The 26,212-nt window shown below is 52.5% G+C and overlaps 2 protein-coding genes across 4 annotated transcripts in view; one reads left to right on the top strand and one right to left on the bottom strand.

Annotated features, from left to right (window-relative positions):
- Nucleotides 1-25,106, top strand: smc6 (structural maintenance of chromosomes 6). 3 transcript variants are annotated; one of them, XM_078941258.1, is made up of 27 exons: nt 1-49; nt 7,266-7,414; nt 7,485-7,596; nt 8,019-8,124; nt 8,194-8,330; nt 12,485-12,546; nt 12,631-12,711; nt 12,782-12,883; nt 13,494-13,613; nt 13,689-13,784; nt 13,845-13,991; nt 14,066-14,154; nt 14,216-14,386; nt 14,458-14,636; nt 16,534-16,735; nt 16,809-16,923; nt 17,866-18,026; nt 18,100-18,235; nt 18,306-18,380; nt 18,461-18,631; nt 18,695-18,832; nt 18,904-19,049; nt 19,119-19,244; nt 19,321-19,426; nt 20,392-20,544; nt 20,624-20,721; nt 24,891-25,106. In XM_078941258.1, the coding sequence occupies exons 1-27, from the start codon at nt 16-18 to the stop codon at nt 24,997-24,999; spliced, it is 3,321 nt and encodes a 1,106-aa protein (XP_078797384.1). In that variant the 5' UTR covers nt 1-15; the 3' UTR covers nt 25,000-25,106. The 3 variants fall into 3 exon arrangements, with proteins under 3 accessions (XP_078797384.1, XP_078797385.1, XP_023807215.1); XM_078941259.1 differs by lacking the exon at nt 1-49 and adding an exon at nt 1,332-1,479; XM_023951447.2 differs by lacking the exon at nt 1-49 and adding an exon at nt 1,404-1,944.
- A 522-nt stretch (nt 25,107-25,628) lies between these two features.
- The window catches only part of vsnl1b (visinin-like 1b), an 8,018-nt gene continuing 7,434 nt past the window's right edge, over nt 25,629-26,212 (bottom strand). Inside the window, exon 4 of the mRNA XM_023951458.2 lies at nt 25,629-26,212. This exon is cut by the window's right edge and continues 855 nt beyond it. The gene's annotated coding sequence lies outside the window, so the exon portion shown is untranslated.

Here is a 26,212-nt window from a genome sequence, read left to right as displayed (position 1 = left end):
ACATTTTTCGGCGACATGTCTGTTGCCAAGCAGGAACCAGACGTCCTCAGTAAGTTTGTCTACTTATGTTTGTACAATTACTGACATGAAGCCTGTTGAGACAACTGTGTTGTGATATTGGGCTGTATAAAATAGAAGTTTTTGTTGTTCTAAAGCAACACATAAAAGCTTGAACAGTGTGAAACCTGGATCCATGGAGCAGAACGTTCAACAATGGAACCTTGTATGTCTGACTGTAGTCTATTAACCTCATGTCTACCAGAGTAGACATAGTAGTAGTGATCTTTAGGAATTACTGTTGTCTGGATAACAACCCTTAGAAAAAGTAGTACACTTGAAGTTTACTTTATTAGTATAAGTAAATAAGTAAAGCAAGACTACTATGGACCATGTTTGTATGGTATAGGAAATATACTGACTGAATACTTCAGAGTAAATTGGGACATTTCAGGTTACAGCATAGGTGGTATATAAAACATAAACTTTAACTACTTCATACTTACTTTTAGTATACGGGCTCTGCAACCTGAAGCTCCAGAGCCACATACAGCTTTTTAAAAGTCAGAGTGATAATAGAGAGAGTATACTAGTATACTTAATATGAAGCAGTATATTTAATGTTAACTTTTGAAAAACAGTTTAAAAACAAATAAATGTAAAATACTACGAACTTATGTTTATATTTTAACATCTTTTTTACCATAATTTTATTCAGATACCTGAGCAAAATGATGATAAAGGTCTAAAATAGTTTCAGAGGGGATTGTTATTCTTATCATCTGCTGCACAGCAGTATCTAGTCGCTACTCAAAGGCCATTTTAGTCTTAAAAAGCAGAATTCCAGATAGTTTTTTTTAACTGGATTCTAGACCAGTGTTGTCATGTTTATATTTAACGTTTAAAAAAAGAAAAAAGGATGATGGAGCTCCAGTCATTATGACAGAAAGTGCCAGGTTTGACTATTAAGTTGAGGTGAATCACCTGCAGGGCGAGGATCTTACTGGACACAGGGTGTATTTTATTTTGAAGGGAACTTGTGTGTTCTGTAAAAAACAGTCCTAAATGGTACAGTATACCTGCAGTACACTACTGGCACAATATACCTATAGTAGTACGCTACTGGGATAGTATGCCTAGTACTCTAAATAGAGTTCTTTAACTAAGCGAAATAACACACCTGAACTTCACAGGCGTATCAGGTAATCTACAGGTAAAGTGTTTGTTCCGATTTAACATAAATCACCTGTAAACGTAAAAAAAACAAAACTAATCAGTCAAAAGCAAAATCGGAAACAAACATCTGAAAACAGTGCTGTTCACGCGCGCTCCCTCCACACAACTCGCACTGAGCATGCGCAGGTGACGTCAGTCTGTCTCGCCCACATATGTTGGTCGGACCCGGAAGTCCCGTTGAGGTCCTCGGTAGTCCGGTTTTCTCTTGTTCGTGTTAACGACTGCTGCCCCGGTGCGCGTGCCATGGTAGGCGGGGCTTCTGAGATGTTATCCGGAAGTCTGACCGGAAGCTGAAGTTTCAGGGTTTTTCACCTGTTGCTTTTAAACTTCTGAGGGAGTTCGGTTCCGGCGCACGCGCACGCCTTCGCCTGTATTATTTACGTTCGTGCTGGTGCTGCTGCTCTCTTTCGGCGCTCGTGCTCTCTCGTTAAGAGTTCGGGTTTACTCGTCTTTGTTGTTGCTGATCCGAATCTCCGCGTTCGGCAGAATCATGTTCTCACGGATTCCTGTACAGCCGTGACCCAGTTCACACAAACGGCGGTTTGTTACCGGCGAACCAAGGCGGTCATCAGAGCCGCGAGGACACGTTTATAGATGGAGGCGGGAGTTTGCAGATTCCTCAACCGTCGGAAACTTTCCGGAAACTTTGATGTTTTCACATCCGAATCCTGAGAACACAGCAGAACACGTCTGACCCTCCAGCTGGAATCGGTCTGTTTTTATGGTTCTGTTTTCGTGGTTCTGTCTCACAGATGTCTGGTTCTCCATTGTTCTGTATCAGATGTCTGGTTCTTCATGGTTCTGTCTCAGATGTCTGGTTCTTCGTGGTTCTGTCTCAGATGTCTGGTTCTTCATGGTTCTGTATCAGATGTCTGATTCTTCATGGTTCTGTATCAGATGTCTGGTTCTTCATGGTTCTGTCTCAGATGTGTGGTTCTTCATGGTTCTGTCTCAGATGTCTGGTTCTCCATTGTTCTGTATCAGATGTCTGGTTCTTCATGGTTCTGACTCAGCTGTCTGGTTCTTCATGGTTCTGGATCAGTTGTCTGGTTCTTCATGGTTCTGGATCAGTTGTCTGGTTCTTCATGGTTCTGCTTCAGCTGTATGGTCCTTCATGGTTCTGTCTCAGATGTCGGATTCTTCATGGGTCTGTCTCAGCTGTCTGGTTCTTCATGGTTCTGGATCAGTTGTCTGGTTCTTCATGGTTCTGTATCAGATGTCTGGTTCTTTATGGTTCTGGATCAGTTGTCTGGTTCTTCATGGTTCTGTATCAGATGTCTGGTTCTTCATGGTTCTGCTTCAGCTGTCTGGTTCTTCGTGGTTCTGTATCAGCTGTCTGGTTCTTCGTGGTTCTGTCTCAGGTGTCTGGTTCTTCGTGGTTCTGTCTCAGGTGTCTGGTTCTTCATGGTTCTGTCTCAGGTGTCTGGTTCTTCATGGTTCTGTCTCAGTTGTCTGGTTCTTCATGGTTCTGTCTCAGGTGTCTGGTTCTTCATGGTTCGGTCTCAGTTGTCTGGTTCTTCGTGGTTCTGTCTAGGGCTGCACGATATGAGGAAAACTCGCGATATGCGATATTGGTGATTAATATTGCGATAACGATATAATTTGCGGTATACAAACAAATATCAAACCAACCAAAAACATCATTTCCATTTCACTGCAACAGTATAAAAGTTATACTCCAAATGACCCTTGTCGACATAGGAGGCAAACATCAAACATAAAAGAGCTCATTTGATTGATCAAAAACGTAAACGGGTCCTTTCGATTGGTTAAATGCATAAAGGGATTTATTTCATTTATTCAATATTTCAAGCTGCCATGAGTTTGTTTTAACACATTTAACCCCCCCCCCCCCCCCCCCCCCCCTTACAGTGACGTGTTCCCCCTACCATGACAAAGGTGGATTAAGGTGGAAAGATTTCATGTAATCCATGGACACCAGTGAAGATCACAAATCATTGAAGAAAAAAGGTTCAGAGCACTGTCTAGTGGGTCTAGAACAGTGTTTTTCAACCAGTGTGCCGCGGCACACTAGTGTGCCGTGGGAGATGGTCAAGTGTGCCGTGGGAAATTGCCCTCATTAACTGATCTAAAAACATTTCCCATCTCCAGGATTTCAGCTCTCTGTTCATCCAAACAGGCCCTGATAAAACAGAGGATTTAAGAATATAAAAGATCTTAAAATACTTTTTCTTTGCGTTTATTTATTTTATTAAAGACATTTTGATAAGAATAACGGTACAATACTGCGATTCAGCTGCAGCTCCGGCTGTATTTTGGAAAAGTCCTGTCGCTTTTAACTGTCTCCACCAATCATTGTAGGGGGGCTTAATCACATGTCATCAGTCTGACCAATCAGAAGTGGTTAAAGTCTTCACTTCCTTGTCCCGATTTAGCTCATAAAGTCGCTCAGTTCTAACAAAAATACCAGCTAAAGCTCGTCTTTAGCGGTGTAGCTTTCCACAGAATCTGGTATCAGACCGTGGAACAAGTGAACAAAACAATGAAGCTCAGAGACGCGATCTCCGGCCGTTTTATGCACTACATCTCCCATGAGGCATTGGGTTGTGAGAGGGACAGCGCACAAGGAGATCTGTTGTTAAACGTCTTCAAACCAACGAACACACATCAAACTGTTTTTAGATACTCTAACTTAACTTTTATTGCATCTTTTAGAAAAAAAACAGCTGCAGTTTCCAGCTTTTTCTGCAACAATTTTCTCAAAAATGCATGTGAGATTGTGGAGGGGCTGTAGATCAATACAGACTGAGTTTCTCCTTGTTTTTTTTTTTTAATTTTTGGATGCTGGTGTGCCGCGGGATTTTTTTTAAGGTTAAAGTGTGCCGCGGCTCAAAAGGTTGAAAAACACTGGTCTAGATGACCCAACTCCCAATGTTAAAGTGCCTAGGATAGCACAAGGGTCAAGGTAACCATTTATTGCGATTTTCGCCGTCTTTTGCGGTATGCATATTGCACAGCTTGATGTCGCGATAACGATAAATTTGCGGTATATTGTGCAGGCTTAGTTCTGTCTCAGGTGTCTGGTTCTTCATGGTTCTGTCTCAGGTGTCTGGTTCTTCATGGTTCTGTCTCAGATGTCTGGTTCTTCATGGTTCTGTCTCAGGTGTCTGGTTCTTCGTGGTTCTGTCTCAGGTGTCTGGTTCTTCGTGGTTCTGTCTCAGGTGTCTGGTTCTTCATGGTTCTGTCTCAGGTGTCTGGTTCTTCATGGTTCTGTCTCAGTTGTCTGGTTCTTCATGGTTCTGTATCAGATGTCTGGTTCTTCATGGTTCTGTCTCAGGTGTCTGGTTCTTCATGGTTCTGTCTCAGTTGTCTGCTTCTTCATGGTTCTGTCTCAGGTGTCTGATTCTTCCTGGTTCTGTCTCAGTTGTCTGGTTCTTCATGGTTCTGTCTCAGGTGTCTGTTTCTTCATGGTTCTGTATCAGATGTCTGGTTCTTCGTGGTTCTGTATCAGCTGTCTGGTTCTTCGTGGTTCTGTCTCAGGTGTCTGGTTCTTCGTGGTTCTGTCTCAGGTGTCTGGTTCTGTCTCAGGTGTCTGGTTCTTCATGGTTCTGTCTCAGTTGTCTGGTTCTTCATGGTTCTGTCTCAGGTGTCTGGTTCTTCATGGTTCTGTCTCAGTTGTCTGGTTCTTCGTGGTTCTGTCTCAGTTGTCTGGTTCTTCGTGGTTCTGTCTAGGGCTGCACGATATGAGGAAAACTCGCGATATGCGATATTGGTGATTAATATTGCGATAACGATATAATTTGCGGTATACAAACAAATATCAAACCAACCAAAAACATCATTTCCATTTCACTGCAACAGTATAAAAGTTATACTCCAAATGACCCTTGTCGACATAGGAGGCAAACATCAAACATAAAAGGGCTCATTTGATTGATCAAAAACGTAAACGGGTCCTTTCGATTGGTTAAATGCATAAAGGGATTTATTTCATTTATTCAATATTTCAAGCTGCCATGAGTTTGTTTTAACACATTTAACCCCCCCCCCCCCCCCCCCCCCCCCCTTACAGTGACGTGTTCCCCCTACCATGACAAAGGTGGATTAAGGTGGAAAGATTTCATGTAATCCATGGACACCAGTGAAGATCACAAATCATTGAAGAAAAAAGGTTCAGAGCACTGTCTAGTGGGTCTAGAACAGTGTTTTTCAACCAGTGTGCCGCGGCACACTAGTGTGCCGTGGGAGATGGTCAAGTGTGCCGTGGGAAATTGCCCTCATTAACTGATCTAAAAACATTTCCCATCTCCAGGATTTCAGCTCTCTGTTCATCCAAACAGGCCCTGATAAAACAGAGGATTTAAGAATATAAAAGATCTTAAAATACTTTTTCTTTGCGTTTATTTATTTTATTAAAGACATTTTGATAAGAATAACGGTACAATACTGCGATTCAGCTGCAGCTCCGGCTGTATTTTGGAAAAGTCCTGTCGCTTTTAACTGTCTCCACCAATCATTGTAGGGGGGCTTAATCACATGTCATCAGTCTGACCAATCAGAAGTGGTTAAAGTCTTCACTTCCTTGTCCCGATTTAGCTCATAAAGTCGCTCAGTTCTAACAAAAATACCAGCTAAAGCTCGTCTTTAGCGGTGTAGCTTTCCACAGAATCTGGTATCAGACCGTGGAACAAGTGAACAAAACAATGAAGCTCAGAGACGCGATCTCCGGCCGTTTTATGCACTACATCTCCCATGAGGCATTGGGTTGTGAGAGGGACAGCGCACAAGGAGATCTGTTGTTAAACGTCTTCAAACCAACGAACACACATCAAACTGTTTTTAGATACTCTAACTTAACTTTTATTGCATCTTTTAGAAAAAAAACAGCTGCAGTTTCCAGCTTTTTCTGCAACAATTTTCTCAAAAATGCATGTGAGATTGTGGAGGGGCTGTAGATCAATACAGACTATGAGTTTCTCCTTGTTTTTTTTTTTAATTTTTGGATGCTGGTGTGCCGCGGGATTTTTTTTAAGGTTAAAGTGTGCCGCGGCTCAAAAGGTTGAAAAACACTGGTCTAGATGACCCAACTCCCAATGTTAAAGTGCCTAGGATAGCACAAGGGTCAAGGTAACCATTTATTGCGATTTTCGCCGTCTTTTGCGGTATGCATATTGCACAGCTTGATGTCGCGATAACGATAAATTTGCGGTATATTGTGCAGGCTTAGTTCTGTCTCAGGTGTCTGGTTCTTCATGGTTCTGTCTCAGGTGTCTGGTTCTTCATGGTTCTGTCTCAGATGTCTGGTTCTTCATGGTTCTGTCTCAGGTGTCTGGTTCTTCGTGGTTCTGTCTCAGGTGTCTGGTTCTTCGTGGTTCTGTCTCAGGTGTCTGGTTCTTCGTGGTTCTGTCTCAGGTGTCTGGTTCTTCGTGGTTCTGTCTCAGGTGTCTGGTTCTTCGTGGTTCTGTCTCAGGTGTCTGGTTCTTCGTGGTTCTGTCTCAGGTGTCTGGTTCTTCGTGGTTCTGTCTCAGGTGTCTGGTTCTTCGTGGTTCTGTCTCAGGTGTCTGGTTCTTCGTGGTTCTGTCTCAGGTGTCTGGTTCTTCGTGGTTCTGTCTCAGGTGTCTGGTTCTTCGTGGTTCTGTCTCAGGTGTCTGGTTCTTCGTGGTTCTGTCTCAGGTGTCTGGTTCTTCATGGTTCTGTCTCAGGTGTCTGGTTCTTCATGGTTCTGTCTCAGGTGTCTGGTTCTTCGTGGTTCTGTCTCAGGTGTCTGGTTCTTCGTGGTTCTGTCTCAGGTGTCTGGTTCTTCATGGTTCTGTCTCAGGTGTCTGGTTCTTCATGGTTCTGTCTCAGATGTCTGGTTCTTCATGGTTCTGTCTCAGGTGTCTGGTTCTTCGTGGTTCTGTCTCAGGTGTCTGGTTCTTCGTGGTTCTGTCTCAGGTGTCTGGTTCTTCATGGTTCTGTCTCAGGTGTCTGGTTCTTCATGGTTCTGTCTCTGGTCCTCAGGGCTCCTCATGCAGGCGGTGCAGCGTTCTTCAGTCGGACTGCTGTCTCTGACCCGGTTTCTTTCTCTTCAGTCACTTCCATCAGAATGAGTAAGAGGAAAGCTGCAGGCAGCAGTGACGGAGCGGCTCTGAAGAAGTCCAGACTGACTGCTGCGATCACCCAGAATGCACCACGTTCTGCAACAGCCAGGGCACTGCCGGCCCCCGTCAGTCAGTCCTCGGTGAGTTGGCGTCTCCCAAACCTCCTGAAGGTCTTCTGTCCTCACCTCCGGTCTTTTTACGTGTCTGCAGGGGGACATCGGCCTGATCGAAAGCATCACTCTGAAGAACTTCATGTGCCACCGCTCTCTGGGTCCGTTCCAGTTTGGGCCCAACGTAAACTTTATTGTTGGAAACAATGGAAGTAAGACTTGGATTTCTCCCTTCAAAATGTGAACCGTCATGTCAGAGAAGCTGGGAACAGTTTGTTCCAGAACAAATGGACAGAAACAGGATGGTTTATGTCCCACTGCATCCCACCACGTTGTAGCTTCAGCTTCCCACCCAGAACTCCAGCATCACGTCCAGAACCTGACAGAAGCTTGTAGAGGAAGCTCCTTCCCTTGTTAGAGGAGGGAGATGTCCTCAGAGGAAGGAGTTTCTGTATTTATCACAGAAAAGATCATCTGTAGTGGGAACATCAGCTAGCTTCTGTCTCTGCATGCCTTTCCACTTAGCAGGTGTAAACTGTTTGCCAAGAATGTTCCTTTGGTTTGTGAGAAGACGAGTCCCTCTGTGTTGTGGTGGATGGGTTGGATCAGCCTTTTTGCCTGCTTTCACTCTCAGGTGGAAAAAGCGCCATCCTGACCGCTCTGATCGTGGGTCTCGGTGGAAAAGCCACCGTGACAAACAGAGGAGTGTCCCTGAAGGATTTTGTAAAGATGGGTGAAAAGTGAGTAAAGATGAAGAGCTGAGTAACCCCCTGCAGAACATGCTGACCATGACTGTGTGCGACTTTCAGTACCGCTGATATAACGGTGAAGCTGAGGAACAAAGGAGCTGACGCCTACAGGAAGGATGTTTACGGCGATTGCATCACAGTGGAACATCGCGTCTTCAGTGACGGCTCCCGAACCTGCAAGCTGAAGAACGGATCAGGTGACTCTCCACAAAGCTGTTTGTAGCTCTGAAGCATAACCATAGCAACAGTATGTCAGCTCTGAAGCATCACCATAGCAACATTATGTCAGCTCTTAGGCATCACCATAGCAACAGTATGTCAGCTCTGAAGGCATCACCTTAGCAACAGTATGTCAGCTCTGAAGGCATCACCTTAGCAACAGTATGTCAGCTCTGAAGGCATCACCATAGCAACAGTATGTCAGCTCTGAAGGCATCACCTTAGCAACAGTATGTCAGCTCTGAAGCATCACCATAGCAACAGTATGTCAGCTCTGAAGGCATCACCTTAGCAACAGTATGTCAGCTCTGAAGGCATCACCATAGCAACAGTATGTCAGCTCTGAAGCATCACCATAGCAACAGTATGTCAGCTCTGAAGGCATCACCTTAGCAACAGTATGTCAGCTCTGAAGGCATCACCTTAGCAACAGTATGTCAGCTCTGAAGGCATCACCTTAGCAACAGTATGTCAGCTCTGAAGGCATCACCATAGCAACAGTATGTCAGCTCTGAAGCATCACCATAGCAGCAGTCAGTTCTGAAGCATCACCATTGCAACAGTAGACCAACTCCAGAGCATCCCCATAGCAACAATATGTCAGTTCTGAAGCATCACCATAGCAGCAGTCAGCTCTGAAGCATCACCATAGCAACAGTACACCAACTCCAGACCATCACAATAGCAACAGTACACCAACTCCAGAACATCACCATAACATAAGTATACCAACTTCAGAGCATCCCCATATCAACAGTATGTCAGCTCTGAAGCATCACCATAACAACAGTATATCCACTTTGAAGCATCACCATAGCAACAGTATGTCAGCTCTGAAGCATCACCATAACAACAGTATATCCACTTTGAAGCATCACCATAGCAACAGTATGTCAGCTCCAGAGCATCACCATAGCAGCATTAAGTCAGCTCTTAGGCATCACCTTAGCAACAGTATGTCAGCTCTGAAGCATCACCATAGCAACATAATGTCAGCTCTTAGGCATCACCATAGCAACAGTATGTCAGCTCTTAGGCATCACCATAGCAACAGTATGTCAGCTCTGATGCATCACCATAGCAACAGTATGTCAGCTCTGACGCATCACCATAGCAACAGTATGTCAGCTCTGACGCATCACCATAGCAGCAGTCAGTTCTGAAGCATCACCATTGCAACAGTAGACCAACTCCAGAGCATCCCCATAGCAACAATATGTCAGCTCTGAAGGCATCCCCATAGCAACAGTATGTCAGCTCTGAAGGCATCACCATAGCAACAGTATGTCAGCTCTGAAGGCATCACCTTAGCAAAAGTATGTCAGCTCTGAAGGCATCACCATAGCAACAGTATGTCAGTTCTGAAGCATCACCATAGCAGCAGTCAGCTCTGAAGCATCACCATAGCAACAGTACACCAACTCCAGACCATCACAATAGCAACAGTACACCAACTCCAGAACATCACCATAACATAAGTATACCAACTTCAGAGCATCCCCATATCAACAGTATGTCAGCTCTGAAGCATCACCATAACAACAGTATATCCACTTTGAAGCATCACCATAGCAACAGTATGTCAGCTCTGAAGCATCACCATAACAACAGTATATCCACTTTGAAGCATCACCATAGCAACAGTATGTCAGCTCCAGAGCATCACCATAGCAGCATTAAGTCAGCTCTTAGGCATCACCTTAGCAACAGTATGTCAGCTCTGAAGCATCACCATAGCAACATAATGTCAGCTCTTAGGCATCACCATAGCAACAGTATGTCAGCTCTTAGGCATCACCATAGCAACAGTATGTCAGCTCTGATGCATCACCATAGCAACAGTATGTCAGCTGTGACGCATCACCATAGCAACAGTATGTCAGCTCTGACGCATCACCATAGCAACAGTATGTCAGCTCTGAAGCATCACCATAGCAACATTATGTCAGCTCTTAGGCATCACCATAGCAACAGTATGTCAGCTCTTAGACATCACCACAGCAACAGGATGTCAGCTCTGAAGCATCACCATAGCAACATAATGTCAGCTCTTAGGCATCACCATAGCAACAGTATATCCACTCTGAAGCATCACCATCGCAACAGTATGTCAGCTCCAGAGCATCGCCATAGCAACAGAATGTCAGCTCCAGAGCATCACCATAGCAACAGTATATCAGTTCTGAAGCATCACCATAGCAACAGTATGTCAGCGCTGAAGGCATCACCATAGCAACAGTATATTCACTCTGAAGCATCACCATCGCAACAGTATGTCAGCTCTGAAGACATCACCATAGCAACAGTATGTCAGCTCTGAAGCATCACCATAGCAACAGTATGTCAGCTCTGAAGGCATCACCATAGCAACAGTATATCCACTCTGAAGCATCACCATCGCAACAGTATGTCAGCTCCAGAGCATCGCCATAGCAACAGAATGTCAGCTCCAGAGCATCACCATAGCAACAGTATATCAGTTCTGAAGCATCACCATAGCAACAGTATGTCAGCGCTGAAGGCATCACCATAGCAACAGTATATTCACTCTGAAGCATCACCATCGCAACAGTATGTCAGCTCTGAAGGCATCACCATAGCAACAGTATATCCACTCTGAAGCATCACCATCGCAACAGTATGTCAGCTCCAGAGCATTGCCATAGCAACAGAATGTCAGCTCCAGAGCATCACCATAGCAACAGTATATCAGTTCTGAAGCGTCACCATAGCAACGGTATGTCAGCTCTGACGCATCACCATAGCAACATTATGTCAGCTCTTAGGCATCACCATAGCAACAGTATGTCAGCTCTGAAGCATCACCATAGCAACATTATGTCAGCTCTTAGGCATCACCATAGCAACAGTATGTCAGCTCTTAAGCATCACCATAGCAATGGTATGTCAGCTCTGAAGCATCACCATAGCAACAGTATGTCAGCTCTGAAGCATCACCATAGCAACAGTATGTCAGCTCTGAAGCATCACCATAGCAACATAATGTCAGCTCTTAGGCATCACCATAGCAACGGTATGTCAGCTCTGACGCATCACCATAGCAACATTATGTCAGCTCTTAGGCATCACCATAGCAACAGTATGTCAGCTCTGAAGCATCACCATAGCAACAGTATGTCAGCTCTTAAGCATCACCATAGCAACGGTATGTCAGCTCTGAAGCATCACCATAGCAACAGTATGTCAGCTCTGAAGGCATCACCATAGCAACAGTAAATCCGCTCTGAAGCATCACCATAGCAACAGTATGTCAGCTCCAGAGCATCACCATAGCAACAGTATATCAGTTCTGAAGCGTCACCATAGCAACAGCATTCCAACTCCAGAGCATCACTATAACGACACATTAGCAACTACACAATGGCTCTTTGACACTGTAACAGAACCGTAACAGCACCAAAAACCAAAATAAAATAACCATGAACACATGTCAGGCGGGATTGTAACAAGTATCCGGATACTCTGATGTCCCTGATCTGAACACAAATGTTTATGATTCTATATTTATAAAGATTGCTGATTTGTGATCATTATAAATATTGAACAGTAGAGTAAAAAACACTCAAGACAATGTGATGACTGCTCTAAATGCAGGAAAATGATTGATCTGAAATAAACACTGTAAACAAACTGAATTGCTGTTTTTGCTGGGAGTAAATACATCTTCAAAGTAAAACAATGAAGTGTTTTTCAGAAAAAGGAAAAATCAGACTTCAGTCAGAGAGTTTAGTTTATGAAAAACAGATTTTTTTTCAGCAACAATTTTACTAAGAAAATACAATGAAAATGAAGTTAATAAAATTATGATACATTATAAATCATAATCGTATTACATTTTCAGGATGAGTTGATCTGATCTCCTGGTCTAAATGCAGGTGATTAAAGAAGTCATCCAGTAAAAAGACAAACACATGGCAGCCATCCAGACATTATATGGAGTAGTGGGAATGGGATTCCATGATCTGGATTTGGGAATCGGATCCAAGCGATGATCCACAGTTCTGAAACCCGGTTCGCCTCTGGTTCTTCTGGTGTCGGACTGAAGCCTCAGACGTTCCTGGTCTCTCCTTCATCTTCAGTTTCATTCTTCCTCACTCTCTCCGTCCTTCAGGGCAGCTTGTTTCCAACAAGAAGGAGGAACTGGTGTCCATCTTGGACCACTTCAACATCCAGGTACTTGTTCCGTTTTTCCTCCTGAAGGAGGTCCAGCAGGTCCGCTCCTCTCTGCATCCGAGTGCTGTAACGTCTGTGTTCCAGCTGGACAACCCCGTCTCCATCCTCAGCCAGGAAATGAGCAAACAGTTCCTGCACTCCAAGAATGAAGCTGACAAATATAAGGTGCGGTCGGCCTAAGCTCCTCCCACCTTCCTCAGAACGTCTCCTCACCTGTTCCTGTTTCCACCCTCAGTTCTTCATGAAAGCCACTCTGCTGGAGCAGATGAAGAGGGATTACATCCACATCAAGCACACGGAGACTGTCACGCGGCAGCAGATCGCGAGGCAGGAAGAGGTATGCTGCTAGGCCCCAATCTGTTACCATGGAGACCGGGTTCTGAGGGACCTCCTAACCGAAAACACGCACAATAATGAAAGGAGGACTTCAGTTTGTCACTAACCTGCAGTGAGGGCTGATGGTCTGAGGACCAAACGGTGAAGAGCAGCGAATTCATCTTAGATAGATAGTTATTTTATTCTGAAACTGTAACAACTTTATTTATATTTATTATGTTCCTACGGTGGCCGACATGGCTCACACTACGCAATAGAAACAGCACAACTGCCTTTTCTACTTTGATCTTTATTGGAACCTAAAAACCGAAAAAGAACGAATAGAAAAGATTCTCTTAGATGAAGCTAACCTTAAATGTAATCACAGCAGGAAATGGTTGATGACATAAACAGATCAAGACTCCGCCTCCTTTTTCTCCACAACCTGTGCTTTTATGTCTTTGCATATCCTCACCTTTCCTTCTGATCTTTTTCTCCTCCTCCATCCTCAGATCTTTTTCTTCTGAAGGAATCTTCTCGTTTAATCCGAAACCAGAAACCTGTCTGTGATGAAGCTTTCTAGAGGCAGCTGCCGATCTTTTCGTTTAGAAAACGTCTGGTTTTCTGTTCAGAGTCTGAAGGACTTGAAGCTGGAACTCCTGCAGAAGAAGGAGCGCTATGAAAACCTGTCGTCCTTCAGTCAGATGAAGGAGGAGCTGGAAAAGCTGAACAAGAAAATGGCCTGGTGTTTGGTAAGACTCAAACGATGAAGATGAAGCCTGGGTTCAAATGGACTTCAGTGTGATGGGATGTTGAACTGGTCGTAGGTCCGAGAGCAGGAGCAGACCATTCAGCGGCTGAAGGAGGAAGCTGAGAAGGAGGAGAACAACCACAGACCTCGGGACAACCTGCGGCTCTGTCAGGTGCTCCTGGAGTCCTGAAGCTTCCTCCTCTGAGCTGAATGTTCTTCTCCATTTTGACAGAGCAAACTGCTGCATGCAGAGAAGGAGCTGCAGGACGTCAGGAGCAGAGCTGAGCATCAGAGAGAGGAGCAGGAGGCTCTGAGGAAGGACAGCCTGAGGCTGAAGGAGCAGGCCAGGCTGAGCAGCAGAGCTCACAAGGAGCAGGAGGTGCTCCCTGCAGGTTTCTCTGAACCAGGGAGAAGATGTGATTCCAACGCTTCCCCGTTTTTTTTTTTCCATAGCTTGCTTATTTCCGACTACTGAACAGACTCCGACAGTCGGAGCAGGAGCAGAACCTCCTGCAGGAGAAAATAGGAAAAGGAACAACCAGGTAGGAGAGTGATGATTGAGCCTGCGGAGGACGTCCAGGAGTCAGCCGTCTGTGTCTTCAGCCACAGTCGGACCTCTGGAGGAGAAAGCCCAATGCAGCAGCACCAGAAGAACCTCCGGGACCTGCAGGAGCAGCTGGAACATCTGGAGGCCCGGTGTCTGCTGTTGAACGAGGAGATGAAGAAGAAGCAGCAGGCGCTCCTCAAGGGGAAAGAGGAGCGAGACACCCTCAGGTTCAAGTTCTGCCCTCCAGAACCGGCTCCCGTCCGGAAGTTCTGCTGATTTCCTGTCGGTTCTCCTGCAGAGCGGAACAGAGGAGCGTCCAGGTTCTGTTCGAGTCCAAGTTGAAGAGGAGGAACCAGCTCCTCGCCAGTCGCTCCAACAAGCTGAAGCGGTTTGGAGATCACATTCCAGACTTGCTGAGCTCGGTGGCCGCCGCCAGCGCTGCAGGACGCTTCCTCAAGAAACCCATCGGACCCATCGGTACTGCACACGGGTTCTGGTCCTTGACCCGCCGCCTCTGTCAGAACTGTTTAGTGATAGACATAGGTGTGTTTGTGTGAAACGTTTCACACAAACACCAACATTTGTTGAAACATTTATGCGTCTGCGTGAACCCTTTGTGCGTCTGCGTGGACCACTTGTGCGCCTGCGTGAACCATGTGTGCGTCTGCGTGAACCCTTTGTGCGTCTGCGTGAACCACTTGTGCGCCTGCGTGAACCACGTGTGCGTCTGCGTGAACCCCTTGTGCGTCTGCGTTAACCACGTGTGCGTCTGCGTAAACCCCTTGTGCGTCTGCGTGAACCCCTTGTGCGTCTGCGTGAACCCCGTGTGCGTCTGTGTAAACCCGGTGTGCGTCTGCCTGAACCCCGTGTGCGTCTGCCTGAACCCCGTGTGCGTCTGCCTGAACCCCGTGTGCGTCTGCGTGAACCACGTGTGCGTCTGCGTTAACCCCTTGTGCGCCTGCGTGAACCACGTGTGCGTCTGCGTGAACCCCTTGTGCGTCTGCGTTAACCACGTGTGCGTCTGCGTGAACCCCTTGTGCGTCTGCGTGAACCCCTTGTGCGTCTGCGTGAACCCCTTGTGCGTCTGCGTGAACCCCGTGTGCGTCTGTGTGAACCCCGTGTGCGTCTGTGTAAACCCGGTGTGCGTCTGCCTGAACCCCGTGTGCGTCTGCCTGAACCCCGTGTGCGTCTGCCTGAACCACGTGTGCGTCTGCGTTAACCCCTTGTGCGTCTGCGTGAACCTCCTTGTGCGTCTGCGTTAACCAAGTCTGCTTCTGCATGACCCCCTTGTGCGTCTGCGTTAACCACGTGTGCGTCTGCGTGAACCCCATGTGCGTCTGCGTGAACCACGTGTGCGTCTGTGTGAACCCGTTGTGCGTCTGCGTGAACCCCGTGTGCGTCTGCCTGAACCCCGTGTGCGTCTGCGTGAACCACGTGTGCGTCTGCGTTAACCCCTTGTGCGTCTGCCTGAACCCCGTGTGCGTCTGCGTTAACCACGTGTGCGTCTGCGTGAACCCCGTGTGCGTCTGCGTGAACCCCGTGTGCGTCTGCCTGAACCCCGTGTGCGTCTGCGTGAACCACGTGTGCGTCTGCGTTAACCCCTTGTGCGTCTGCCTGAACCCCGTGTGCGTCTGCGTTAACCACGTGTGCGTCTGTGTGAACCCGGTGTGCGTCTGCGTGAACCCCGTGTGCGTCTGCCTGAACCCCTTGTGCGTCTGCGTGAACCCCGTGTGCGTCTGCCTGAACCCCTTGTGCGTCTGCGTGAACCCCGTGTGCGTCTGCCTGAACCCCTTGTGCGTCTGCGTGAACCACGTGTGCGTCTGCGTGAACCCCGTGTGCGTCTGCCTGAACCCCTTGTGCGTCTGCGTGAACCACGTGTGCGTCTGCGTGAACCCCTTGTGCGTCTGCGTTAACCACGTGTGCGTCTGCGTTAACCCCATGTGCGTCTGCGTGAACCTCCTTGTGCGTCTGCCTGAACCCCGTGTGCGTCTGCCTGCACCTCCTTGTGCCTCTGCCTGAACCCCTTGTGCGTCTGCGTTAACCACGTGTGCGTCTGCGTTAACCCCTTGTGCGTCTGCGTGAACCTCCTTGTGCGTCTGCCTGAACCCCGTGTGCGTCTGCGTGAACCACGTGTGCGTCTGCGTTAACCCCGTGTGCCTGAACCCCGTGTGCGTCTGCCTGAACCCTGTGTGCGTCTGCGTGAACCCCTCGTGCGTCTGCCTGAACCCCGTGTGCGTCTGCGTGAACCACGTGTGCGTCTGTGTTAACCAAGTGTGCTTCTGCATGACCCCCTTGTGCGTCTGCGTTAACCACGTGTGCGTCTGCATTAACCACGTGTGCGTCTGCGTGAACCACCTGTGCGTCTGCGCTGCAGGCTCCTGCATCAGCTTGAAGGACCCGTCCCTCGCCGTGGCGGTGGAATGTTGCCTGCGCAGCTTCATGAAGGCCTTCTGCTGTGATAACTACAAAGACGAGGCCGTCCTCCAGGAACTGATGACGCGCTTTTACCCAAAAGGCAACAGGCCTCAGATCATCGTCAGCCCCTTCACCGACAGGCTGTACAACGTTCACGGACGGTCGGTTGCACTTTTCCCTCCCTGTTTTTTTCTGGATGGCACCTTGAGGAGAACGTTTTGGGATGTTTGGTAGGAAGGTGTGTCATCCGGAGTTCCGGTCCGTGCTGGACGTGGTCACAGCCAGCAGTCCGGTCATCCTCAACTGCCTGATCGACATGCGAGGGATCGAGTCCATCCTCATAATCAAAGTCAGTTGAGGCCTTTGCTCTCCACCACAGTCTTCCTGTTTTCTAATGCTGTTGTCATGGTTACACATCATATCAGGAACAGGTTTGTGTTAGGACTTTGGGAGTTTTGTTGTTCATGTATGACATCTAGTGGCCAAAGACGCCTCAGCAGCTCGCTCAGGAGAATTCTTTACCGGAACTCTAGTTCTCTAAAAACATCAGACTTCTCTGAAATCGGTTTGAAGTCCTGCTCCCATCATCTTCTCATCTGTTTTCAAAACGTTCCCAGTCTTCTCACGATAATTTTAGCCAGAATCTAAAAACCTGTCATTTCACAGGACTTAGTTTCTGCAGAGCAGCAGAAGTTCATTAAAAAGTCACCTCTGAGTTGTGGGCGGGGCTGTTGTTGCAGAGTAAGTCTGCCCTCGTTTCCCATTAATCCTTCATTTACACATTCTCCCACTAGCTTACAGCCCCAAGCTAACATTAGCGGGGTCACAAAAACAGCAGCAACATCAGATCAGTTCTGATCCAGATTCCAGCTCAGACCAGGAAAACACAGACGTTCATGGTTCACAAAGGGGGCGGAGCGGAAAAAGGCAGTTTTAATCTTAAATTCCTATAAATGTCCTTCATTTATTGGAAAAAAGCTAAAAGAAAACGGTAAAAGCCCCAAACCAGCATTTTTACGGGAGCGGGTCTTTAAAAAGCAGAATCCAGTTCAGTTCAGATCATCGCAACACTTCAGATGATGTCAACAGACTCTCAGATGACGTGAATGTTTTCAGTGACCGTGGAGACAAAAGCTTCCTGTGAACCCGCGAGGGGCGGAGCCTCCGCTGTCCTGACTTCACACGTGTCCACAGCCTGAGGAGACGTCTGCTCATGTTTGAGCGCTGAGATCAGAAGATCGTTCTGCTGCAGGACGGTGAGTCTGAGCTGAAGGCTGTCTTCTGCTCCCAGGACAAGGACAAGGCCAGGAGGGTCATGCAGCAGGAAGCCCCGCCCAGAAACTGCCGCGAAGCCTTCACTGCCGAAGGAGACCAGGTGTTCCTGAACCGCTATTACACCTCCGACTGCAGCTTCCCCAAATACCTCAGCCGGGACATCGAGATGGAGATCAGGTAACGCGGCCGCGTTGGAGGACGAGCTGCTCCGCGGCGCCGGCGGTTCGGTCTGATGGGTTCTGCGTTTCAGCCTGTTGGAGGCGGAGCTGGAGAACCAGAAAGCTCACCTGTGCCGGTTCCAGCTGCAGCTGAGCTCGGTGACCAAGGACATCGACAGCATGGAGAGCGGCGTGAACAGCACCATCATGACCTTGAAGAAGACTGCGGTCAGTTCACGGCCAGCACCGCCCCCCGCCTGGGCCCGGGGGGCGGTGCTTAGCTCTGGTCTCGTTGCAGTTGTCCGTAAATCGGGTGAAAGTGGCGATCACTGAGCTGGAGACGGACGAGGAGGTGGACGACATCCGCTTGCTGGTGACCCTCTCATTTTGTTTTCTGCCCAACCCCCACCTCCAAAAAACCAGCTCCTCATGGTCCAATGTGGCGCTGTGCAGGAGGAGGCGGTCCAGGAGAGCCGGCAGAGGATCGCAGCAGAGAGGAGAGCGGTGGAGGAGGCCAAGGCCAAGCTGGAGCAGCTTCAGATGGTGGCAGAGGGGGCGGAGTCTGAGTTCTCATCTGTCAGAGACACAGCGGATCAGATGTTGGAGGACATGGAGCCGCTGAAGGTAACGGCGCCTTGGCGGCGGCGCAGGTTGGTGTGGATCGTCTCATTCTGCGTGTTTGGGAAGGAGGAGCAGCTGCGGTTAGAGGCGGAGTGCGCCAAGTTTGAGCGCGTCCACGCAGTTCTGGAGAACAAGCTGAAGGCCCACGAGGACAACGTCCACGCCATGAAGACGGAGGTCTGCAACAGGGAGGAGGAGCTGCAGGTAAGCACGCCTGCCAGTGTTGAGGTGGCAGCTCCGGCCGCCGTGTTGACGCTGCAGTCATGTGACCGCAGGAATACGTGCAGAAAGCCACGGCGATCAGCCCGGAGCGGCAGAGCGGGACCTGCAGCGCCAAGAGCGTCGACTCGGAAATCACCTGCCTGAAGAAGAAAATCAAGGTGTACGAGAGCAGCCACGGCGACCCCGAGCAGCTGGTCAGGTGGGCCGTCCTCGCCGCTTTGCTCTGAACCGCCATCTGCTCGGTTCTCACGGGCGTTCTCGCCATCAGGAAATACGCCGAGTCGCTCGCTCTCTTCAGAGACAAAAGCAGCCAAGTGCGAGATCTGCGGCGCTTCATCGACCGACTCACCGCCATCATGTCCGACCGGCAGAACAGATACAAAATCATGCGGAGGTAGCGTGTCTCCACTCACAGCACAACTAACGTCAGTGAACGCCACTCACCCCCCCCCCCCCCCCCCCCCCCCCAGGTCCCTGTCGGTGCGATGTAAGCTCTACTTCAACAACTTCCTGATCAAGATGAAGTGCTGCGGCTCCATGAGCTTCGACCACAACAACGAGACGCTTTCCATCTCGGTACGTCACCAGCCGGAGGAGCGTCAGGTTTGGACGAGTCGAGTCCATCCTCATTGGTTTGACGTCTTCACCTGTCCGGTCTCCGAGTGGCCGGAGCAGGAGCGTAGCCGTAAGGAAGTCGGAGCTGTTCCTGTCCGGTTGGACTCTGGCAGGACCACCCAATTTCACCGGCTCTGTTCAGAGTCTTTATGGACAGAATTTGTCCAGAAAAACACACCAAGACGTCTCTGCAGGACGGCGTCTCTGCAGGACGGCGTCTCTGCAGGACCCCGTCTCTGCAGGACGGCGTCTCTGCAGGATGGCGTCTCTGCAGGACCCCGTCTCTGCAGGACGGCGTCTCTGCAGGATGGCGTCTCTGCAGGACCCCGTCTCTGCAGGACCCCGTCTCTGCAGGACGGCGTCTCTGCAGGATGGCGTCTCTGCAGGACCCCGTCTCTGCAGGACGGCGTCTCTGCAGGATGGCGTCTCTGCAGGACCCCGTCTCTGCAGGACCCCGTCTCTGCAGGATGGCGTCTCTGCAGGACCCCGTCTCTGCAGGACCCCGTCTCTGCAGGACGGCGTCTCTGCAGGATGGCGTCTCTGCAGGACCCCGTCTCTGCAGGACGGCGTCTCTGCAGGATGGCGTCTCTGCAGGACCCCGTCTCTGCAGGACCCCGTCTCTGCAGGACCCCGTCTCTGCAGGATGGCGTCTCTGCAGGACGGCGTCTCTGCAGGACGGCGTCTCTGCAGGATGGCGTCTCTGCAGGACCCCGTCTCTGCAGGACGGCGTCTCTGCAGGACCCCGTCTCCGCAGGACCCCGTCTCTGCAGGACGGCGTCTCTGCAGGACGGCGTCTCTGCAGGACGGCGTCTCTGCAGGATGGCGTCTCTGCAGGATGGCGTCTCTGCAGGACGGCGTCTACGCAGGCGTCTCTCCGGGACGGCATGTTGTCCGTCTGTCTCATAACCTGCTCTTGGCCCCTGAAGGTCAGGACCCCCGGCCGGGACAGGGACGGCGTGAGCGACTTGAGGTTGCTGTCCGGCGGCGAGCGCTCCTTCTCCACCGTCTGCTTCATGCTGTCTCTGTGGGAAATCACAGAGTCGCCCTTCAGATGCCTCGACGAGTTTGACGTCTACATGGTGAGCACGCCGCAAAGACCCGCCAAGGTCCTCGTAAAAGGTGCACGTTGGACCCACGTGCACGTATCTGTCTCTGCAGGACATGCACAACCGGAGGATCTGTCTGGATCTGCTCCTGGAGCTGTCGGAGCGGCAGCACCTTCGGCAGTTCATCTTCATCACTCCTCTGAACACCAGGTGGTCCTTGGCCTGATAAGTCCGTGGCGTTTTGACCCGCCGTGGCGTTTTGACCCGCCGTGGCGTTCTGACCCGCCGTGGCGTTTTGACCCGCCGTGGCGTTTTGACCCGCCGTGGCAATCCGACCCGCCGTGGCGTTTTGACCCGCCGTGGCGTTTTGACCCGCCGTGGCGTTTTGACCCGCCGTGGCGTTTTGACCCGCCGTGGCAATCCGACCCGCCGTGGCAATCCGACCCGCCGTGGCGTTTTGACCCGCCGTGGCGTTTTGACCCGCCGTGGCGTTTTGACCCGCCGTGGCGTTCTGACCCGCCGTGGCGGTCCGACCCGCCGTGCCGTTCCGACCCGCCGTGGCGGTCCGACCCGCCGTGCCGTTCCGACCCGCCGTGGCGGTCCAACCCGCCGTGGCGTTTTGACCCGCCGTGGCGTTTTGACCCGCCGTGCCGTTCCGACCCGCCGTGGCGTTCCGACACGCCGTGGCGTTTTGACCCGCCGTGGCGTTTTGACCCGCCGTGGCGTACCGACCCGCCGTGGCGGTCCGACCCGCTGTGGTGTTTTGACCCGCCGTGGCGTTCTGACCCGCCGTGGCGTTTTGACCCGCCGTGGCGTTTTGACCCGCCGTGACGTTCCGACCCGCCGTGGTGTTTTGACCCGCCGTGGCGTTTTGACCCGCCGTGCCGTTCCGACCCGCCGTGGCGTTCCGACACGCCGTGGCGTTCTGACCCGCCGTGGCGTTTTGACCCGCCGTGGCGTTTTGACCCGCCGTGGCAATCCGACCCGCCGTGGCGTTTTGACCCGCCGTGGCGTTTTGACCCGCCGTGGCGTTTTGACCCGCCGTGGCGTTTTGACCCGCCGTGGCGTTTTGACCCGCCGCGGCAATCCGACCCGCCGTGCCGTTCCGACCCGCCGTGGCGTTCCGACACGCCGTGGCGTTTTGACCCGCCGTGGCGTTTTGACCCGCCGTGGCGTTTTGACCCGCCGTGGCAATCCGACCCGCCGTGGCGTTTTGACCCGCCGTGGCGTTTTGACCCGCCGTGGCGTTTTGACCCGCCGTGGCGTTTTGACCCGCCGCGGCAATCCGACCCGCCGTGGCGGTCCAACCCGCCGTGGCGTTTTGACCCGCCGTGGCGTTTTGACCCGCCGCGGCAATCCGACCCGCCGTGGCGTTTTGACCCGCCGTGGCGTTTTGACCCGCCGTGGCGTTTTGACCCGCCGTGGCGTTTTGACCCGCCGTGGCGTTTTGACCCGCCGTGGCAATCCGACCCGCCGTGGCGTTTTGACCCGCCGTGGCGTTTTGACCCGCCGTGGCGTTCTGACCCGCCGTGGCGGTCCGACCCGCCGTGCCGTTCCGACCCGCCGTGGCGGTCCGACCCGCCGTGGCGTTCCGACCCGCCGTGGCGTTTTGACCCGCCGTGGCGTTTTGACCCGCCGTGGCGTTTTGACCCGCCGTGCCGTTCCGACCCGCCGTGGCGTTCCGACACGCCGTGGCGTTTTGACCCGCCGTGGCGTTTTGACCCGCCGTGGCGTTTTGACCCGCCGTGGCGTTTTGACCCGCCGTGGCGTTTTGACCCGCCGTGGCGTTTTGACCCGCCGCAGCAATCCGACCCGCCGTGCCGTTCCGACCCGCCGTGGCGTTCCGACACGCCGTGGCGTTTTGACCCGCCGTGGCGTTTTGACCCGCCGTGGCGTTTTGACCCGCCGTGGCAATCCGACCCGCCGTGGCGTTTTGACCCGCCGTGGCGTTTTGACCCGCCGTGGCGTTTTGACCCGCCGTGGCGTTTTGACCCGCCGCGGCAATCCGACCCGCCGTGGCGGTCCAACCCGCCGTGGCGTTTTGACCCGCCGTGGCGTTTTGACCCGCCGCGGCAATCCGACCCGCCGTGGCGTTTTGACCCGCCGTGGCGTTTTGACCCGCCGTGGCGTTTTGACCCGCCGTGGCGTTTTGACCCGCCGTGGCGTTTTGACCCGCCGTGGCAATCCGACCCGCCGTGGCGTTTTGACCCGCCGTGGCGTTTTGACCCGCCGTGGCGTTCTGACCCGCCGTGGCGGTCCGACCCGCCGTGCCGTTCCGACCCGCCGTGGCGGTCCGACCCGCCGTGGCGTTCCGACCCGCCGTGGCGTTTTGACCCGCCGTGGCGTTTTGACCCGCCGTGGCGTTTTGACCCGCCGTGCCGTTCCGACCCGCCGTGGCGTTCCGACACGCCGTGGCGTTTTGACCCGCCGTGGCGTTTTGACCCGCCGTGGCGTACCGACCCGCCGTGGCGGTCCGACCCGCTGTGGTGTTTTGACCCGCCGTGGCGTTCTGACCCGCCGTGGCGTTTTGACCCGCCGTGGCGTTTTGACCCGCCGTGACGTTCCGACCCGCCGTGGTGTTTTGACCCGCCGTGGCGTTTTGACCCGCCGTGGCGTTTTGACCCGCCGTGGCAATCCGACCCGCCGTGGCGTTCCGACCCGCCGTGGCGTTTTGACCCGCCGTGGCGTTTTGACCCGCCGTGGCGTTCCGACCCGCCGTGGCGTTTTGACCCGCCGTGGCGTTTTGACCCGCCGTGGCAATCCGACCCGCCGTGGCGTTTTGACCCGCCGTGGCGTTTTGACCCGCCGTGGCGTTTTGACCCGCCGTGGCGTTTTGACCCGCCGTGGCGTTTTGACCCGCCGCGGCAATCCGACCCGCCGTGGCGTTTTGACCCACCGTGGCGTTTTGACCCGCCGTGGCGTTTTGACCCGCCGTGGCGTTTTGACCCGCCGTGGCGTTTTGACCCGCCGTGGCAATCCGACCCGCCGTGGCGTTTTGACCCGCCGTGGCGTTTTGACCCGCCGTGGCGTTTTGACCCGCCGTGGCGTTTTGACCCGCCGTGGCAATCCGACCCGCCGTGGCGTTTTGACCCGCCGTGGCGTTTTGACCCGCCGTGGCGTTTTGACCCGCCGTGGCGGTCCGACCCGCCGTGGCGGTCCGACCCGCCGTGCCGTTCCGACCCCGCCGTGGCGGTCCGACCCGCCGTGCCGTTCCGACCCGCCGTGGCGGTCCGACCCGCCGTGGCGTTTTGACCCGCCGTGGCGTTTTGACCCGCCGTGCCGTTCCGACCCGCCGTGGCGTTCCGACACGCCGTGGCGTTTTGACCCGCCGTGGCGTTTTGACCCGCCGTGGCGTACCGACCCGCCGTGGCGGTCCGACCCGCCGTGGTGTTTTGACCCGCCGTGGCGTTCTGACCCGCCGTGGCGTTTTGACCCGCCGTGGCGTTTTGACCCGCCGTGACGTTCCGACCCGCCGTGGCGTTTTGACCCGCCGTGGCGTTTTGACCCGCCGTGGCGGTCCGACCCGCCGTGGCGGTCCGACCCGCCGTGCCGTTCCGACCCGCCGTGGCGGTCCGACCCGCCGTGCCGTTCCGACCCGCCGTGGCGGTCCGACCCGCCGTGGCGTTTTGACCCGCCGTGGCGTTTTGACCCGCCGTGCCGTTCCGACCCGCCGTGGCGTTTTGACCCGCCGTGGCGTTTTGACCCGCCGTGGCGTACCGACCCGCCGTGGCGGTCCGACCCGCCGTGGTGTTTTGACCCGCCGTGGCGTTCTGACCCGCCGTGGCGTTTTGACCCGCCGTGGCGTTTTGACCCGCCGTGACGTTCCGACCCGCCGTGGTGTTTTGACCCGCCGTGGCGTTTTGACCCGCCGTGGCGTTTTGACCCGCCGTGGCAATCCGACCCGCCGTGGCGTTCCGACCCGCCGTGGCGTTCCGACCCGCCGTGGCGTTTTGACCCGCCTTGGCGTTTTGACCCGCCGTGGCGTTTTGACCCGCCGTGGCGTTCCGACCCGCCGTGGCGTTTTGACCCGCCGTGGCGTTTTGACCCGCCATGGCGGTCCGACCCGCCGTGGCGTTCCGACCCGCCGTGGCGGTCCGACCCGCCGTGGCGTTCCGACCCGCCGTGGCGTTCCGACCCGCCGTGGCGGACCGACCCGCCGTGGCGTTTTGACCCGCCGGGGCGTTCCGACTCGCCGGGGCGTTCCGACTCGCCGTGGCGTTTTGACCCGCCGTGGCGGTCCAACCCGCCGTGGCGTTTTGACCCGCCGTGGCGTTCCGACCCGCCGTGGCGGTCCGACCCGCCTGGATGATTGCAGATACCTCTTGTGACATCAAAGGCTTTGCTCCGCCCTCTCTAACGTCGGTCTCTTCTTCCTCCAGCAACCTCCCCAGGAGCCCCCTCATCAGGATCCACCACCTGTGGGACCCAGAAAGAGACAAAACTGGCGCCGAAGACGAGCAGCTCCGGCTGCAGACGCCAAGACGATGATCAGAAATTCACTTTCACCGTTTGGTCTGCACAGGTTTCTGGGAAATACGGCACGTCTGAATCTCTGTTACTTTTTCAAAAAGATTAAAAACATGATTTGTGTTTGATCTGCTGGATTCTGATTTATCTCTGTTTATAGTCCTGCGATCCAATCAGATCGCTCTGTCTGCATTGCATGAACTGGACCTGAACTTTTAGAATGAGTCTTGGAAGGAACCATTTGGATTGAGGCAGGTAGGTTTGATTGACCCTAACATAAAAACGAGGCGTCACTGTGGAGCCGGTATTCCAGACGCTACACTCACTGTTTTCAGAAACTCTCTCTGGCGTTACAAATGTGCCACAAAAGCAGCCAATCACAGAGACGGACATGAAGCTGATGCTGATTGGTCAACTTGATCCAGTCTACGAGCTGATTGGAGGCTTTGGTTTGTTCCGTCCTTCAGGGCGGCGAACGTCTCCAGATCTGGACTTGGACTCAGAAGTTCAGTCGTCTATTGATCGTCTCATTGGTCAATCTGCCAGTCATGGATATGGGTGGAGCTCAGCTGGACGTGACGGTCGTGTCATAGGGTTCCCAAAGCTCCGCCCCCCTCAAACATTTCATGAACTTCACCTAAAAACGCCCGTTGATGGTTGAATTTTTTTTAATTACTACAGAATCATTTTTGGGTTGCAAGACATGCCACATGTAGAAAATCATACAGTCACTTAGTGATGTTCATGTTGGATACAAATATTTGACCAAAGGAGGAGAAACACGAGACCAAACGGACGTTTCAGACGATGCAGACAGAACAGAGAGCTTCTGCGACTTCCACACGCAAACTCGGTCCACGCTTGCATAGCCAAACCAGCGGGAGTCCGGACTGCTCTCTGCCCCCACCTCTGAGGCCTGCAAGCAGGACGGCCCAAACCCCCAGAGCCTGTCGTAAAAACGTAGAAAAGGGTTTGACACAAAGGAATGCAGAGGTTCCCGGTAAACATGAGGGAGGATTTCCGTTCCTTTGGCTGCTCTGGCAGAGGAGCCGTGTTGGGGTTCCTCGGTACGATGCCCAGACTGGCCTGGATGCTTGGCGCTCTCTGGTTTTGGAAACACCTTGATATGTTTGGAGGGGTTGGTTGGGTCGAGGCTAATCGAGGTTTTTGCAAACCAAAGAAGCGGTTCTAGCGGAAGCCAATCGTGGGGCGCGGCGCCTGGAGACGTCTGCAA

Source organism: Oryzias latipes, chromosome 22, assembly GCF_053564925.1.
Source record: "Oryzias latipes strain Hd-rR chromosome 22, Olatipes_Hd-rR_3.1".
NCBI classification, from domain to species: Eukaryota; Metazoa; Chordata; class Actinopteri; order Beloniformes; family Adrianichthyidae; genus Oryzias; species Oryzias latipes.
This window is presented reverse-complemented; position numbering and strand designations above follow the sequence as displayed.

Coding starts and splice junctions, on each gene's coding strand:
- smc6 (XM_078941258.1), top strand. CDS start 16: ATGTCTGTTGCCAAGCAGGAACCAGACGTCCTCA. Junction 13,614..13,688: donor AGAAAATGGCCTGGTGTTTG/GTAAGACTCAAA, acceptor AACTGGTCGTAG/GTCCGAGAGCAGGAGCAGAC. Junction 19,050..19,118: donor GACCCCGAGCAGCTGGTCAG/GTGGGCCGTCCT, acceptor TCTCGCCATCAG/GAAATACGCCGAGTCGCTCG.